Raw genomic sequence first — 15,003 nt, 5'->3', positions numbered from 1 at the left:
CTTCCTAAACAATATCATCATGATGAAGTAAGCCAATTAGAATTAGGAACTATGTATATGATCATGAAAGGAAATGACATCTGTCTTGGTTATCTTATCCAACAAAACATGTTGGAACTATCTAAGAAAGACATGATGCTCCCATATGGTGGTATAATAACTAGAATAATGAAAGCCTATGATATTCTAATACCACCGGAAGAAGAAGTAATAAAAGTAGATAGATTCAGCATAATTAATAAAAATCTACATCACCAATTAAGATGTTTTTATAGAAATGGCAACTGGGTTAGAATGCCAAGAAGAACTGATCCCCCTCAACCTGAACCAGAACCGGAAACACTAGTCTTTAGGGGTACCCAATCTCTTCCGATCTGTCCCTTTGAGGAAACACATCCGTTTGAGCAAACTCACACATCATCTGTCGAAGATATTGGGATTCGGATGGACCAATTCGAACAAAGACAAGAACGGCTTGAACTTCGACAAGATCAAATCCTAACTGAGCTGCAGCAAATTCATCGACAATTTGACTCTTTATTTAGGCACTTTAACCTTCCACCTCATGAAAGAGCTTGTATGAACACAATCATCCGTTGTTGTTATAAACTCCTCAAGGACTTTGTCTTTGATATGGTTACCTGATATGTTGTAAACTCCATATGTTACTCTTTACCTTGATCTGTAAGCATGTGCAAAGTTACAAACATCTCTTGTTGTTTATCTCGGATTTTACATTGAAACTAAATATTTTGAAAACCTTATGCCTTGATAAATATAAAGTGACATACCAATATAGTTGATAAGTCAGCAATATGACATTGATATGAAACATCAACTAGCTGATATCTTTGCAAAACCTCTAAGTGAAGAACAATTTGATTTCATAAGAAGAGAATTAGGAATGTTGATGTGTCCGAATACTTAAACTAGTTAAAATTATTTTTCGAACGTTATTGATTACTATTACATGCCTTGGTATCACTTGATCAAATAACATGTTGGAAATTATGTGACAAATGTTTTTGAAAATCAGTAGCTTACTCATATCCGAATGCATGTAAGAAGTTCATCTTATTTTCGGTTTGAATGCTAAAAATAGGATTTTCCTGTACACTCTTATGAAAACTTTTTGAAAAATGAGTTTCCTCCTTCAAGCAACGAACTATAACATAACAAGGAGAAGAGATATTCAAAGTATTATATGTGTCATGCCTTCCTTTATGTGCTTGATAACCTGCTGGAATCACATCTACTATGCTTTTTGATAATGCTACCATGCTTTTTGTTGATGACAAAGGGGGAGAAAAATATGAATTGATATGGTTGCTATTACTAATGTTATGATTAGGCCATACCTGCTATCACTGATAATGATATGGTTGCTATTCCTGATGTTGATATGGTTGCTATCACTGATGCTATGATTAGGTCATACCTGCTATCACTGATAATGATATGGTTGCTATTACTGATGTTGATATGGTTGCTATCACTGATGCTATGATTAGGCCATACTTGCATCACCAAGAAATATATGATTGCCATATGCCCTGTATCAAGATATCAAACAAAAATTTGCATCGTATGAATTGATATCTTACCATGTGATGCAATGCTACACTTGCTAAAATATTCGAAATGTGTACATCATGTAATGATATCAAAATCTTGCTTCACAGCTTTACATGTCGATATCTTACAATATGATGAATTGCTACAATAACCATCATTCAAACTTGTTATATTTGAAAATGTATGTCAAGCCTTGACATCATCTTCAAAGAGATACATTATGATAGGAATCATGATGGGAATATGTCTCTTGAATTTATAAAGTTTTTAAATTCAAGAAGTATGGCATATAGACAGGGGGAGTTAAGGTTAACTCCATTATCAATTGATTGTCATCATCAAAAAGGGGGAGATTGTTGAATCTCGGATTTTGATGATGAAGTCAATTGTCATTTGTTATCTAATGTATGTGTTGAGATAAGTGTGCAGGATTAACTACGATGAAAGTAAGACATGCAGCAGGAGTTGCGCCGGAGTCATGACAATGATCACGTTGGGAGTTCGAGAGCTCGACGAAAGTTCGGACAGTCGTCCGAAGTTCTGTGGGAACAAATCCGAGAAGTCCAGAAGCTTGCCAAAGGAGCTCGTCGGAACTTGCCAAGTGGATCGTCGCAGTCCAGGAGTTTGCCGGAAGTCTGCAGGAGCATCACCGAGGGTTCATCGGATGATCGACGGAAGTTCGCCGGAAACTCACCGGAAGAAGCGAGTGACGCACCGAAGCAAGCTGCAGAATATGTCTTAGGAAATAATCGTAGTTAGCACTTTGATTAAGTTAGAAATGGGAGGTGATCCTATTAGCTTAATCCTGGGGCAATTGGGCCCCTGAAGAACTCAAATTGGGTCGAATGGTTCAACCCATTCGGACCCAGGTTGCTGTGGGAGGTGCAACCGCCCAGGCGAGGAGGTAGCACTGCCCAGGCTATGTCTCCCAGCGAGACTGGGCGATGCAACCGCCCCAGCCAAGAGGTGCAATCGCCCAGGGCTCAGTCTCCGAGCGAGACTGGGCGGTGCAACCTCCTCTGTCAGGAGGTAGCACCGCTAGAGCTCAAGTTTCGAGCTCTGCCAGGCGGTGCAACCTCTCCAGTCAGGCGGTGCAACCGCCTGAGCTCGGTCTTCGAGCTCTGGTAGAGAGGTGCAACCGCCCCTGACAGAGGTAGCATCGCCCAGAGGCTCAGTCTTCGAGCTCTGCCAAGCGGTGCAACCACCCCAGTCTGGAGGTGCAACCGCCTGATCCCGAAATTCTGGGATTTGATCATTTTAAGCTCCAAATTTGAACTGGGTTGGGGCCTATAAATACCCCACCCATTCAGCACTGAAAAGATACAGACCTACACCGAATTCTTGATCTTTTCTGTGATTCTAAGAGCTCAAATTTGTGTAAAGTCCAAAAGTTCTCCTCTTTCTGTTCTTCAAGTCTTGAGTTGTAAAGAGAGGAGAGAAAGGTTCTGTAAGGGTTGTCTCCTGAGCCCGTCAAAAGGAGTGAAACTGTAAAAGGGCAGTTGGCCTTCGCCTATTGAAGGAAGGCCTCTAGTTGACGTCGGTGACCTCGTCGGTGGAGGAAGCCAAAAGTGGAGTAGGTCAAGACTGACCGAACCACTCTAAATCTCTGGTTTGCTTTTATTTTGAGCACTTTATCATTACTGCAAACCTCCTATATAGCTACTGCTCTCTGCGCTTTTACGAACAAGTTTCTAAGTTCTGATCTTTCCGAATCTGCATTCAGACGTAAATCGGTGTTTTCGTACGATCTTTACATTGCAGTTTACATTTACATTTTGATTCTATTTATAACTGCAAACTGTCTTCTGCGCTTTTACGAACGAGTTTCTTTGCAGTTTACGTTTACGTTCTGATTCCATTTATAACTACAAACTGCGCTTAGACGCAATCTGCACTTAGACGCAAATTGCGCTTAGACGCAATCTGAGCTTAGACGCAAACTGCGCTTAGATGCAAACTACGCTTAGACGCAATCTGCATTTAGACGCAAACTGCATTTAGACGCAAACTGTATTTAAACGCAAACTGCGTAAACTACGCTTAGACGCAAACTGTGTTTAGACTTAAATTGCACTTAATCATAAGTAATCTTAGAATCGGCTTTTGCATCAAAATAGTTCTTATCGAACGAACGCAGCTTTCATTTTTAATCGCTGAAAGATTTCCGCTGCACTAATTCACCCCCCCCCCCCCCCTCTTAGTGCTCTCGATCCTAACATTTTTGACAATGACAAAAGGGGAGATAGCTAGCTTGCACAATTCAAGAAGAAAGCAAAAATTGCACTTCTCAAAAGAGAAGAAATTGCTATCTTGAACATCACCAAGAAGTGCTATCTTGCAAATCTCAAGACACACAAATGCAATCATGCAAAATTTGTAATTTTGCACATCATTAAAATTTATGATACTTTGGTGATTATGCATGTTCTAAAATGTTATAAAATTCACTAGCTTGCATGATGTAGAACTTAGCTATATTGAACATCACCAAGGAATGCTATCTTGCCTATCTCAAGAAGCAAAAAGTTAACTTGTACATCTAGCAAAACTTATATTTCAAGAAGCAAGAGTTGCTTTCTTGAACATCTCAAAATTGCTAGATGAGCATGCCTTATCTTCATGATTATATTTGAAAAACTATGGCAAAAATATGTCTGAATGATTAAACGTGTTAAAATTATTTTTCGGACTTTTTTGATTGAATGATCAAATCACTTGATTGCCATAATGATTTTACACAATTACTTGCCATGATTACATGTTGGAAATTATGTGCTTGAATACAAAAATTTCCATGATAATAAGCATGTTTTACCTTCATGATTGTAATTGAATATCTCTAGTAAAACCCTGTCTGAATGTATGAAAGTGTCAAATTTCATTTTCGGATTTTCTTGATCCTAACAATTGGATTTTCTTGATACATTATCGTCTTCCGAACTTAACAAGCATATGTCATATCAAGTTTAATTCACATCATTGATTTTTGACATATGGAATCATCTAGCAAATGCACTTATCATGTGAAAAATATTTTTCGAGAAACATATTTGATGATTCCCTCTTATAAAAGGAAGATATTTTTACATACAAGGATTTGACTCACTTACATATCTTAATCCTTGCAAAAATGAAGTGTGCTTTAATATCTTATCGATTTGAACTTCACATATGGCTTTCCTCCTTCATGTAAAAAGATAACAAATAAAAAGGAAGAAGCAATAAAAGCTATCTCCATGTCATGTTTTCCTCAAGATGTTTGCATAATTGGTATCCTATCACTCACTGTTGGAAAATGACATGAATCAATTTATGGCATCGCACTTATATTTAAAATTTGCTTATATCGTTCTCCTTGTTATTGATGACAAAGGGGGAGAAATATATAAATTGATACTATGAGTGTCATATTTGAAGAATATGAATAGATGTTATGAATGTCATATTATGATGAGATATCAAAAGCAGCATTCATATGAATAGGTGCTATGAATGTCATATCAAGTTAAGATATCAAGAACTTAAATCGTAATTTGACATGTTGATATCTTACCATTTGATGATAGCAAACTTGCATGATGATAACAATAGATATTATGTTTTTCATGCAATGAGTTGAACCAATATCATAAACACTTGATTGTGGTACTTCTCCTTTTTGTTGATGACAAAGGGGGAGAAGTATGTTGATGACATGACATGTTATGCATAAGTTTATGCATAAGTTTATAATGACGTGTTGCAAGTATTCATGATGAATATTGTAATGACTTGAATTCAGTTTGAATTCAAGATTCTATCAATATGGCATATTGATAGGGGGAGTTTGTTTAAACTCTAGGAGTTAAGTTTAACTCCATCATCAAGTGGTTGTCATCATCAAAAAGGGGGAGATTGTTGAATCTCGTATTTTGATGATGAAACTACTTGATATATGTTTATGATTTAATCTGCGTTTTGAGTGACGTAGGATGCCTCGATCAGGATGAGACAATTAAAGCAGGAAAATCATGTTGTGCCGGAGGAACATGTCAGAAGATTGGACGTCGGGCCGGTGGATCGGTCGACGTATCGACAGAAGGCTTCGGGCCAAGAAGAGCGGGCATTGTGCCAAGGATATCGGAGTTGCGGAGCCAATTGGCCGATTGGGCAATAGGCCACAGGAAAGGACGATGCGCCGAAGAATTGGACGAAGCATCGAGGGACCAATGACATGCCGGACAACTTGGTTAATTGCTTAGGATTAATTGTCTCGATTGAAGTTTTATTTTACATGTGCAGGATTAACTACGATGAAAGTAAGACATGTAGCTGGAGTTGCGCTGGAGTCAAGACTATGATCACGTTGGGAGTTCGAGAGTTCGACGGAAGTTCGGACGGTCATTAGAGGTTTTGCGGGAACAAATCTGAGAAGTCTAGAAGCTTGCCAAAGAAGCTTGTCGGAACTCGCCAAGATCAAATCGTGAAGTCTAGGAGCTTGCCGGGAGTCCGCAGAATGGTTTCCGAGAGTTTATCGGAAGACCACCGGAAGTTCACCAGAAGCTCGCCGGAAGAAGTCTTGAATTGCGGACTTTGTAATAGCTTAAGAAATGTCTTTAAATTCGTAGTTAGCACATTAATTAGGGTTAGGATTAGGTGTTAATCTTATAACCCGGTTAGGGGCCAATTGGGCCCGAATTCAGACTGGTTTGGGCCAAGTTTGGAGCCCAACCAATGATCTGAAATAGTGCCAAGAGGTGCAATCGCCCAGGCCAGGAGGTAGCACCGCCCAGGCTATGTCTCCCAACGAGACTGGGCGGTGCAACCGCCCCAGCCAAGAGGTGGCACCGCCCCGGGATCAGTCTCCGAGCGAGACTGGGCGGTGCAACCTCTTTTGTCAAGAGGTAGCACCGCTAGAGCTCAAGTTTCGAGCTCTGCCAAGCGGTGCAACCTCCCCAGTCAGGCGGTGCAATCACCTGACCTCGGTCTTCGAGCTCTAGCAGAGAGGTGCAACCGCCCCTGACAGAGGTGGCACCGCCCAGAGGCTCAGTCTTCGAGCTCTGCCAGGCGGTGCAACCGCCCTAGTCAGGAGGTGCAACCGCCTGATCCCAGAATTCCAGGAATTGACAGATTTGAGCTCCAAATTTGAACTGGGTTGGGGCCTATAAATACCCCACCCATTCAGCACTGAAAGCACAGAATACACACTCGAAATCTTGCTGTCTTTATGTGGTTCTTAGAGCTCAAAACTGCTAGTTCTCCTCTTTCTGTTCTTCAAAGTTTGAGTTGTAAAGAGAGGAGAGAAAACTTCTGTAAGGGTTGTCTCCTAAGCCCGTCAAAATGAGTGAATCTGTAAGAGGGTGGTTGGCCTTCGCCTATTGAAGGAAGGCCTCTAGTTGATGTCGGTGACCTCGTCGGTGGAGGAAGCCAAAAGTGGAGTAGGTCAAGATTGACCGAACCACTCTAAATCTCGGTTTGCATTTCTTTTGAGCATTTTACCTTCACTGCAAACTTCTCAATAGCTTACTGCCCTCTGCGATTTTACGAACGAGTTTCAAGGTTCAGACGTAAATCTGCGTTTAGACGTAAATCTGCGTTTAGACGTAAATCTACTTTTTCGTATGATCATCATATTACAGATTGCGTTTACGTTTTGAACTTTACCATAACTACACACTACCTTTATACTCCTGCTTAAACTGTGCCTTATCTAATCAAGTGATTTACGAATCAACATTTAGACGTAAATCAGTTTCTTCGCACGAACGCTGGATTTCAGTTTGCGCCGATATTCTGGTTTTCATCATAGCTACAAACTGCCTGCATAGTTTGACTTTAACCTTGCTTAGTATCAACTTTCATACAGAAGTTGTTTTTATCGTTCGAACGCAGCTTTCGATTTTAATCGCAGAAAGTTTTCCGCTGCACTAATTCACCCCCCCCCCCTCTTAGTGCTCTCGATCCTAACACTTTTTAAAATAGTGAGAAGTTCAAAGTTATTATCATCATCACTTAAGTTATCACTCAAGTGATATATATATATATATATATATATATATATATATATATATATATATATATATATATATTGTGATGTCCTTGGATTTGTGTAATGGAAATCGGATCATGATGAGATCATGATAATAAGATCGATTCATTTTTAAACACAGATCCTAAATAATCCTGATCATAGGTTACTCGAGAGGAATATCGAGATAATCGGACAGACTAGTGTGTTGTATACCCATCCATATGATGGATGTAGCTAGTCTTATAGCTGCTCATATAGGGACACTAGGGATACAATACAAGTGCTTATTAGAGAATGAGTTCACTGATTGATCCGCTTACAGAATGCTAGATGATTGATGATACCTTATTGTCAGACAACGATTCCATAGTTCTAGTGGTGTAACTGGTCCTTAGACTTGAGACACCAACGATGTCCTATATGAGTGCTCCACTCTTTGATATTGGACTTATAGGTTTAAATGTCTCAAATCTAGTACAACTGGTCATCGGGAGTGGCGGTCAACCTTACGAGGGCTATTGAGTATTGATAGAGGATCATCCACTCTTGGTGTCATGAGAGAAATATCCCATAATGATTTCATGATTAAATGTGCCTTCACTTGAATTCAAGGTTCTATCAATATGACATATTGATAGGGCGAGTTAAGGTTAACTCTGTTATCAATTGATTGTCATCATAAAAAAGGAGGAGATTGTTGAATCTCGGATTTTGATGATGAAATCAATTGATAAGTTTGTGATCTAATTTACGTTTTTTAGTGACGTAGGATTAGCTTCGATCAAGGAGAGACAAATTGATTAAACTAGGAAGAATCATATTAAGCCAGAGTGAACATGTCAGAAGATTGGACATTGAGCCGGATGATCGGTCGATGTGTCAGTAGAAGACTCGTGTCATGAATTCGGGCATTGGGCCGAAGGAGCGAACATTGTGCCAAGGAAATCAGAGTTACAGAGGTCAACATGCTGATTAGGCAAAAGACTACAAAAGAGGACGATGCGCCGAAGGATCAGATAAGTGTCGGATGAACCAATGACATGCCGGACAAAGGATTCATGCTTTATAATCATATGTCTAAAATTGAAGCAGTGTAGGGGGCTAATTGAGTTAGCTTTTAGTGTAATCATACTAACTCAATTAGGAGCCAATTAAGGCTTAATTGGGATTGATTTGGGCTCATTGAGAGGCTCATTTAGTGACCCAAAAGTTAAGTCAGGCGATGGCACTGCCAGAACAAGCGGTGGAACTGCTTGTGAGTTGGAAAACTCGAAAAACCTAGTCTCCGAGACTGTCAGGTGGTGGTACTGCCAGTTTGGGCAATGGTACTGCCCAAACATAGTATCCTAGGTGGTAATACTGCCAGACTGGGCAATGATATCGCATAGTATCAGGCTGTAAACAGTGGTACTGCCCAATGCAAGTGGTGGTACCGCCCGTACCCCGAAATCTTGGGGATTTAAATTTTGGGCTCCAAATTTGAATCAATTTGGGGCCTATAAATACCCCACTCTTTCCTGCTTAGAATGGAAAGAATTGGGTAGAAAGGAGGAAAGAATCCTTGACGAAAAAGAGTTGAAAAAGCTTAAAAAGTATTGAGTGTTCCCCTCAACCTCTTAGAGTTTAGAGTTTATTATAGGAGAGGTGTGAAACTTGTAAAGGTTCTCTCTTGAGCCTGTTAAAAGGATAATAAAGTTGTAAGAAGGTGATTGGTCTTCACCTATTGAAAGAAGATTGTTAGTGGATACCAGTGGCCTTGACGGAAGAGGAATTGGGAGTGGATGTAGGTCACGACGACCGAACCATTATAAAACGATTTGTATTTATATTTGAGCAATTTATCTTTACTGCAAACTGCTTAATTTATCTACTGCTTTCATTACCTTACGAAAACGTTTTCAAGTTAACATCTCTCTGAAATAGTTTTTATCAAAATCAATTTTTATCATAAGATATTTTAAACCGATACTTTTATCCACTGCACTAACTCATTCCTAATATAAAAGTGAAGAATGACGAGAGGACTAAGAGGAAGATGGGATGAGGGAGGGAGGAAGTGTTCTTGACCAAGTGATCATAGAAAAGAAAGAAACAGATAAAGAAGTGGAGGAGAAAAAGGGGAGAAAAAAAAAATCGAGAACGGATCCAAAAAAGAAAGAATAAAAAAAAAAGGAAAGAGAATAAACAACATTTATTGAGGATTTAGTTTGATATAAAAAAAATTCAGATGCTAAAAAATTACTCTAGGTATGTTTTCAAATTCCATTACATTCCTATTCATCATATTACTATATATGACTATAAATTAATTAATTATGATGTTATTATAATATTTGATATGTATGTTATGGAGGAAATAAAAGAAGAAAAATTGATTATGTTGAAAAATAAGAAAAGAAAAGGAAGTAAAAAAGTTGTATATTAGTATCAAGGATATACTATCAGAGGTAGGTATCAGATGATTCTATTTAATATGTTTTCAAAAATATTAATGTATATGTTTGGATTTGATAGATACATATGATTTTTATAGTTTACAAGTCTTTATTATCTAAAAATATTATTAAAAATTTAGATATTAATAATTTCGAAAAACATATGGTTTGAACCGTCATTTAATTTTCTATTAAGTATTTTTAAGTCATCTTATCTTGATTTATATGAACATATTTGTCCAACATTATATTTTAAATATTAAAAATAGTTAAATTTTATTGATTTCAAATGATACACGATTGCATTAGCCTTGAAATAATATACAAAATAAATTTGTTTAAACACTTAGTTTTATAAAAAAATAATTGATATATTATTTTTTAATGATACGATAGTTGTCTAATGAATATGACTATGATTTGGACCTACCAATTAATGTTATATATTAAAATATATTTTAAAAACTAATTTTTTTTCTAGATCATAACATAGAGAGATATGTATTACTGTACCATGCGTATAACATGATCATACCCATTAATATTATTACGATCTCCTGTTTTGACATGTATACCTTGGCTATATTTATCCTTATTTATAAATAGTTAATGATAGATAGTCTTTGCACTACAATAATTATGATTTGATGTATGATGCAAGTTACACTTATTTTTTTATTATAAAAATGCATTTATATTATTCTCAAAACTATTCAAGCATATTCTGTTAACAAGGCATAATTTTAAAATGCATGTGAAGTTTCAACCTTTTTAATAAAATATTTGATATCTATGCCTACTTCAAAAGCATGTGTTGTATGCATAAAGGATTCATATGTTTTAAACAAATTATTTATTTATGAGAAGTTTTACTCAGTATATGAGTCACAGTACTTATTGAGTTGTGATTTGAATTATTTTTAATATTTTAATTCGAAAATTATATCATTTTCTGATATGGTCAAAAGGAGTGATTTGAGTCTTTGACATTATTGTACATTGAGATTATTATATATTATGTTATTTGAAATATAATATTATAAATTCTTAAGGAGCTATTAAGTTTATCGAAAACTGAACATGTCCTCATATTGAAAATATCTAGGTTTATGCCATTGTAGCATCTTCGATTTTTCACTAGGTTGGGTCATTTCACTAAGAATGTGATGACATTTAAAGCCACTAAGAAGAAGGAAATCTTAGAGTGATTTTTAAAGTGATTTTCTAGAGTACCATATTATCATCCGGTGAGAAAGGTATCCTTAGTGATCAACACAACATGGCATACAGGATAACATTTAAATCCACTAAGAATATTATTCATAAGATTGGATAAAATTCTCATGGGTTTAGTATGTACCTCTTGTATAATTATTATATTTTCTAAAAAGAGGAAGATGCAAGTATATATATACATGTATACATATATACATGTATATATAAAAATACATGTATATATATATACATGTATATATATATATATATACACATGTATATATATATATACATGTATATATATATATATATACATGTATATATATATATATATACATGTATATATATATATATATACATGTATATATATATATATATATATATATATATATATATTATAGAGAGAAAAAAAATAACTACCTATAAATACAAGTAAATAATGAACCTGATAAATTTGAGTTGTTTTTTATTCTTATTGATTTGATTACATGTATTATTTTTTTTGTATTAGAGTCATATGAATAGTTATAATATATTTGAATTCTTGCTAATATACTGTATGAGGATGACATGCTTATTTATTTAAGTATTTACTATAAATGCTTATCTCCTTTTTCATCTCTATAGGTAATTCATGGAAGCACCTATGGTTGATTTAGGATTGAATATGCATCTCTATAGGTGTTTCACATGTGTTACCAAAGATTTTATGTTAAAGGTCTATTGAAAGTAATGATATTAAATAAAAATATGACTTAAAAAGAAAAAAATAGTTAAATAATAATCTTTTATTTATTTTTACTATGTTAATTTTTTAACTAATGATTGTTATTATTTTAGTTATAAAATCTTTTAGTTTTCAACTGCATCATCATGAGTTAGATTGGTTCCAAAGGAAAAAAAAAAGTGTGGTTATAACTAATGATTTTTATTATTTTAGGATTTGTTGACATTTTAATTAAGACTGGAAATCCTTCAAATTTTAATAATAAGTGAAATTTGTTAACTTTATAGAAATTGAAAATTTTTAATTGGATTTCTGGCTCTTGAAAAAGCTCGAGAATTGAAGAAATGAGGGGGAAAAAAAATCTTGTGGAATCTATAAAAACATAATTCTGCGAGGCAATTGAAATGCTTCATTTCTTTGATCAAATGTTAGCTAGGTGGCGTTTTTGGTTTCCATCATCCTAACGCTATCATAACAATAGAAAAAAGTTGGCTGTTTATTCTTTGGATCAGTATACACTTAAGAGATTGAGCCAAGAATTCGAAAGGAAGGAAAATTGGAGAACATGTACATTCTTTAAGGTTTAGAGGGGAGGAAAATGAAAACAGAGATTACACGCTGTGTCGAATCAAACATAATAAAAAATGTTCAAGAACGCAGAATTATCACGTAAATATTTTTTGTCGATAGAAGGCTTTGGCAGAATTATGGCAGCATATTCCTTGTGTTATATTGTTTCGTCTTAATGTCCAAAAACCTCCTCACACTTTGCTGTCTTCCTTGATCAGACCTCCCTTTATCTTAACCTGTAAGGCATGAATAAAGATTGTGTGAGTCAAGTCAAACAAGCAATCAGGTAGCTGCTACAAATTTAATTTGAACATTAGCTCCTAAAGATTATGTGAATAAATGTGAGTCAAACAGGTGCTATTTGGAAAATAAAAACTACGTTCATTAGTATGATGTAAAGGTGAGAAATGCACGTAAGTTACGCGCTATAAAATTTGTCTTTGGTTGATTATTTTACGAAATTGTTGATTAATCATTTTTTACAGGCAATTCAATCATTCTCATTGAATCAAAGTCTTCAAAATGAATAGTCAAAGTCAATTAGGACCACCGGTCAAAATTAGCAGAGTTGAAAAGTGATAAAGAAGAAAAGGAAGAAAATTGAGATAATTCCTCCTTCTACATCCACTGGCCCAATGAAGGGAATCAACAAACTGCATTACTACTACACTACCAAATGGTGATCACTAATCTTACATGAGGGGGGCAAGGATGTGTTCAGCATAATACTGTCTGGAGGAGCAAGGAAGGCAATCAAGGATGTAAGAATGGTCGTATACCGCTTCGACGTCGATTCTGTAGACCAGTAGCTTCCGCCTCTCCCTGCAGCTGGTCCTGTAGGCCACCGCGATGTGAGCGATGGCAAGGGCTAACGAGGTCAAGAACAACGCTTCGATAGCCGGAGATTCTCTGCCGGCGAGCGCAAGGATCCACCGCGGCTCCTGTTGCGGCGGAGCCACCCAGTAGATGGTGAACGCCTTGATCAGCACGTAAGCGGTCGATGCGGAACTGCAGAACGCGGTGATCCCCACATACAATCCTCGACCCCCGTCGCAGGCGAGGAAAGCAACTGCAGCAGGTAAGAGAGAAGAAGAGGTCGGAATCATTCATAAGTCTGCGGCATGGCCACGCGCGGAGAGTGCGGTGCATGATGGCTCTTACACAGGATGAGGAAGGATCTGAGGGCGGAAACCATGGGCAGATCGATCAAAGAAGAGCGGAAGTCGAAGGTCTTCAGTTGTCCCGGGAGAGCCCAAAGGGAGAGAGGAGGAGAGCCGCGGTTGGAGACGGAGAGCAGGGTCGGCGGCAGGAGCAGGTCAAGCACGACGACGAACACCGGGGGAGCACAGACGAGGAGGAGGGACGCCAGCATGGCTGCCACGAAGAAGAGCGTCTTGGCCCATCGCCACGGCCGAGTCCATGACCTCGCCTTGGGCGAGCCACTTACCATCTTCCTTTCCATGAGCTGATGAATGTTGATGAGTGGCGGAAGAGGAGGCGAAGCCACGGCAAGCGCCGATCACAAGAGAAGAATAATTGAATTGGACGTCACAAGTCTAATTAAACACCGCGACCGGCACGAAATCGCACTCCAGACGCCCATATGTTTCTTTGCAACTTGTGTTGAAAGGAGGAACTATCTATTAGGCTGCTGCTTTGACCCCCACTTGACAGGTGGTGTAGAAGTTCTCTTTCTCTAGCGAGACTTGTGATGGTCAACCATCCACATGCTAATAGAAACTTCCTTTTACTTGTCATGCTTTCCTTGTTGAAAAGGCGCCTCTCTGATATTTGATATCATATCAAGTGTACGTTTTCTGAGGGATTCGCTCTCTATTATAGAAGGAAATAAGATTCAGAAAAATTAATCGCACCGATATGTATCGGCCGGTTCAAAAATTTTCTTCCGATCAAACTGGAAACTGATTTTTTTTTCTATTTTTTTGTAATATAGAATAGCTACTATCAATATTATTCCTCCTATCTTCCTTCTCTTTCATACCATATATCACACTTGTACCAATTCCACCAAATACAATGCATGCATTTCAAATCGGAACTTCAAAAATCTCAGAGAGTGCAAAGGGCTCCTCCAAAACCGTACCCCATTCCAAAATCTCATCTCTCGTATGAATGCAAAAAATTAAACATAAACATCAATCTATTGATTTGATCACAAAAGTATAAGAACAAGCACCACATGGGCTGCAAATTTTGTGCTGGGTGGTATGTGTAAAGAGTCCATCCATTATCCTGTTTGTGGCGGATGCTATAAAAATAATGCAACACCTGCCGACGTTTGAGGATACAAAATTTGTGGCGGATTATTGTTAGGCAGGTAGGTTGGAAAATTTACTAGTGCACATCCTAATCGTTTTCTTTCTAGAGATGATTTTTTACATTTTATTTTAGATATACATATTACTCTAATTTTAATTAGGATAATCTTATAATTTAGGTTTAGTTGTCCC

At 37.2% G+C, this 15,003-nt stretch overlaps 1 protein-coding gene across 2 annotated transcripts; it reads right to left on the bottom strand.

Annotated features, from left to right (window-relative positions):
- Positions 1-12,442: 12,442 nt before the first annotated feature.
- Positions 12,443-14,190, bottom strand: LOC135648439 (uncharacterized). Of its 2 annotated transcripts, XM_065166133.1 has the most exons (3): positions 13,694-14,190; positions 13,312-13,601; positions 12,443-12,768 (listed from the first exon to the last, which is right to left on the bottom strand). In XM_065166133.1, exons 1-3 carry the CDS (start codon positions 13,992-13,994, stop codon positions 12,724-12,726), a joined length of 636 nt encoding a protein of 211 aa, XP_065022205.1. In that variant the 5' UTR covers positions 13,995-14,190; the 3' UTR covers positions 12,443-12,723. The 2 variants fall into 2 exon arrangements, with proteins under 2 accessions (XP_065022205.1, XP_065022204.1); XM_065166132.1 differs by lacking the exon at positions 12,443-12,768 and having other exon boundaries at positions 13,125-13,601; positions 13,694-14,131.
- Between the last annotated feature and the right edge of the window lie 813 nt (positions 14,191-15,003).

Source organism: Musa acuminata, chromosome BXJ3-9 (genome assembly GCF_036884655.1).
Source record: "Musa acuminata AAA Group cultivar baxijiao chromosome BXJ3-9, Cavendish_Baxijiao_AAA, whole genome shotgun sequence".
Classification (NCBI taxonomy): domain Eukaryota; kingdom Viridiplantae; phylum Streptophyta; class Magnoliopsida; order Zingiberales; family Musaceae; genus Musa; species Musa acuminata.
The sequence above is the reverse complement of the archived record's forward strand: the minus strand, read 5'-3'. Positions and strand labels throughout refer to the sequence as shown.

What these genes read in the sequence shown, in the direction of transcription:
- LOC135648439 (XM_065166132.1), bottom strand. Translation starts at nt 13,994, where the DNA reads ATGGAAAGGAAGATGGTAAGTGGCTCGCCCAAGGCGAGGTCATGGACT. An exon ending in CAGATCCTTCCTCATCCTGT is followed by an intron (nt 13,602 to 13,693) that starts GTAAGAGCCATC and finishes TACCTGCTGCAG; the next exon opens with TTGCTTTCCTCGCCTGCGAC.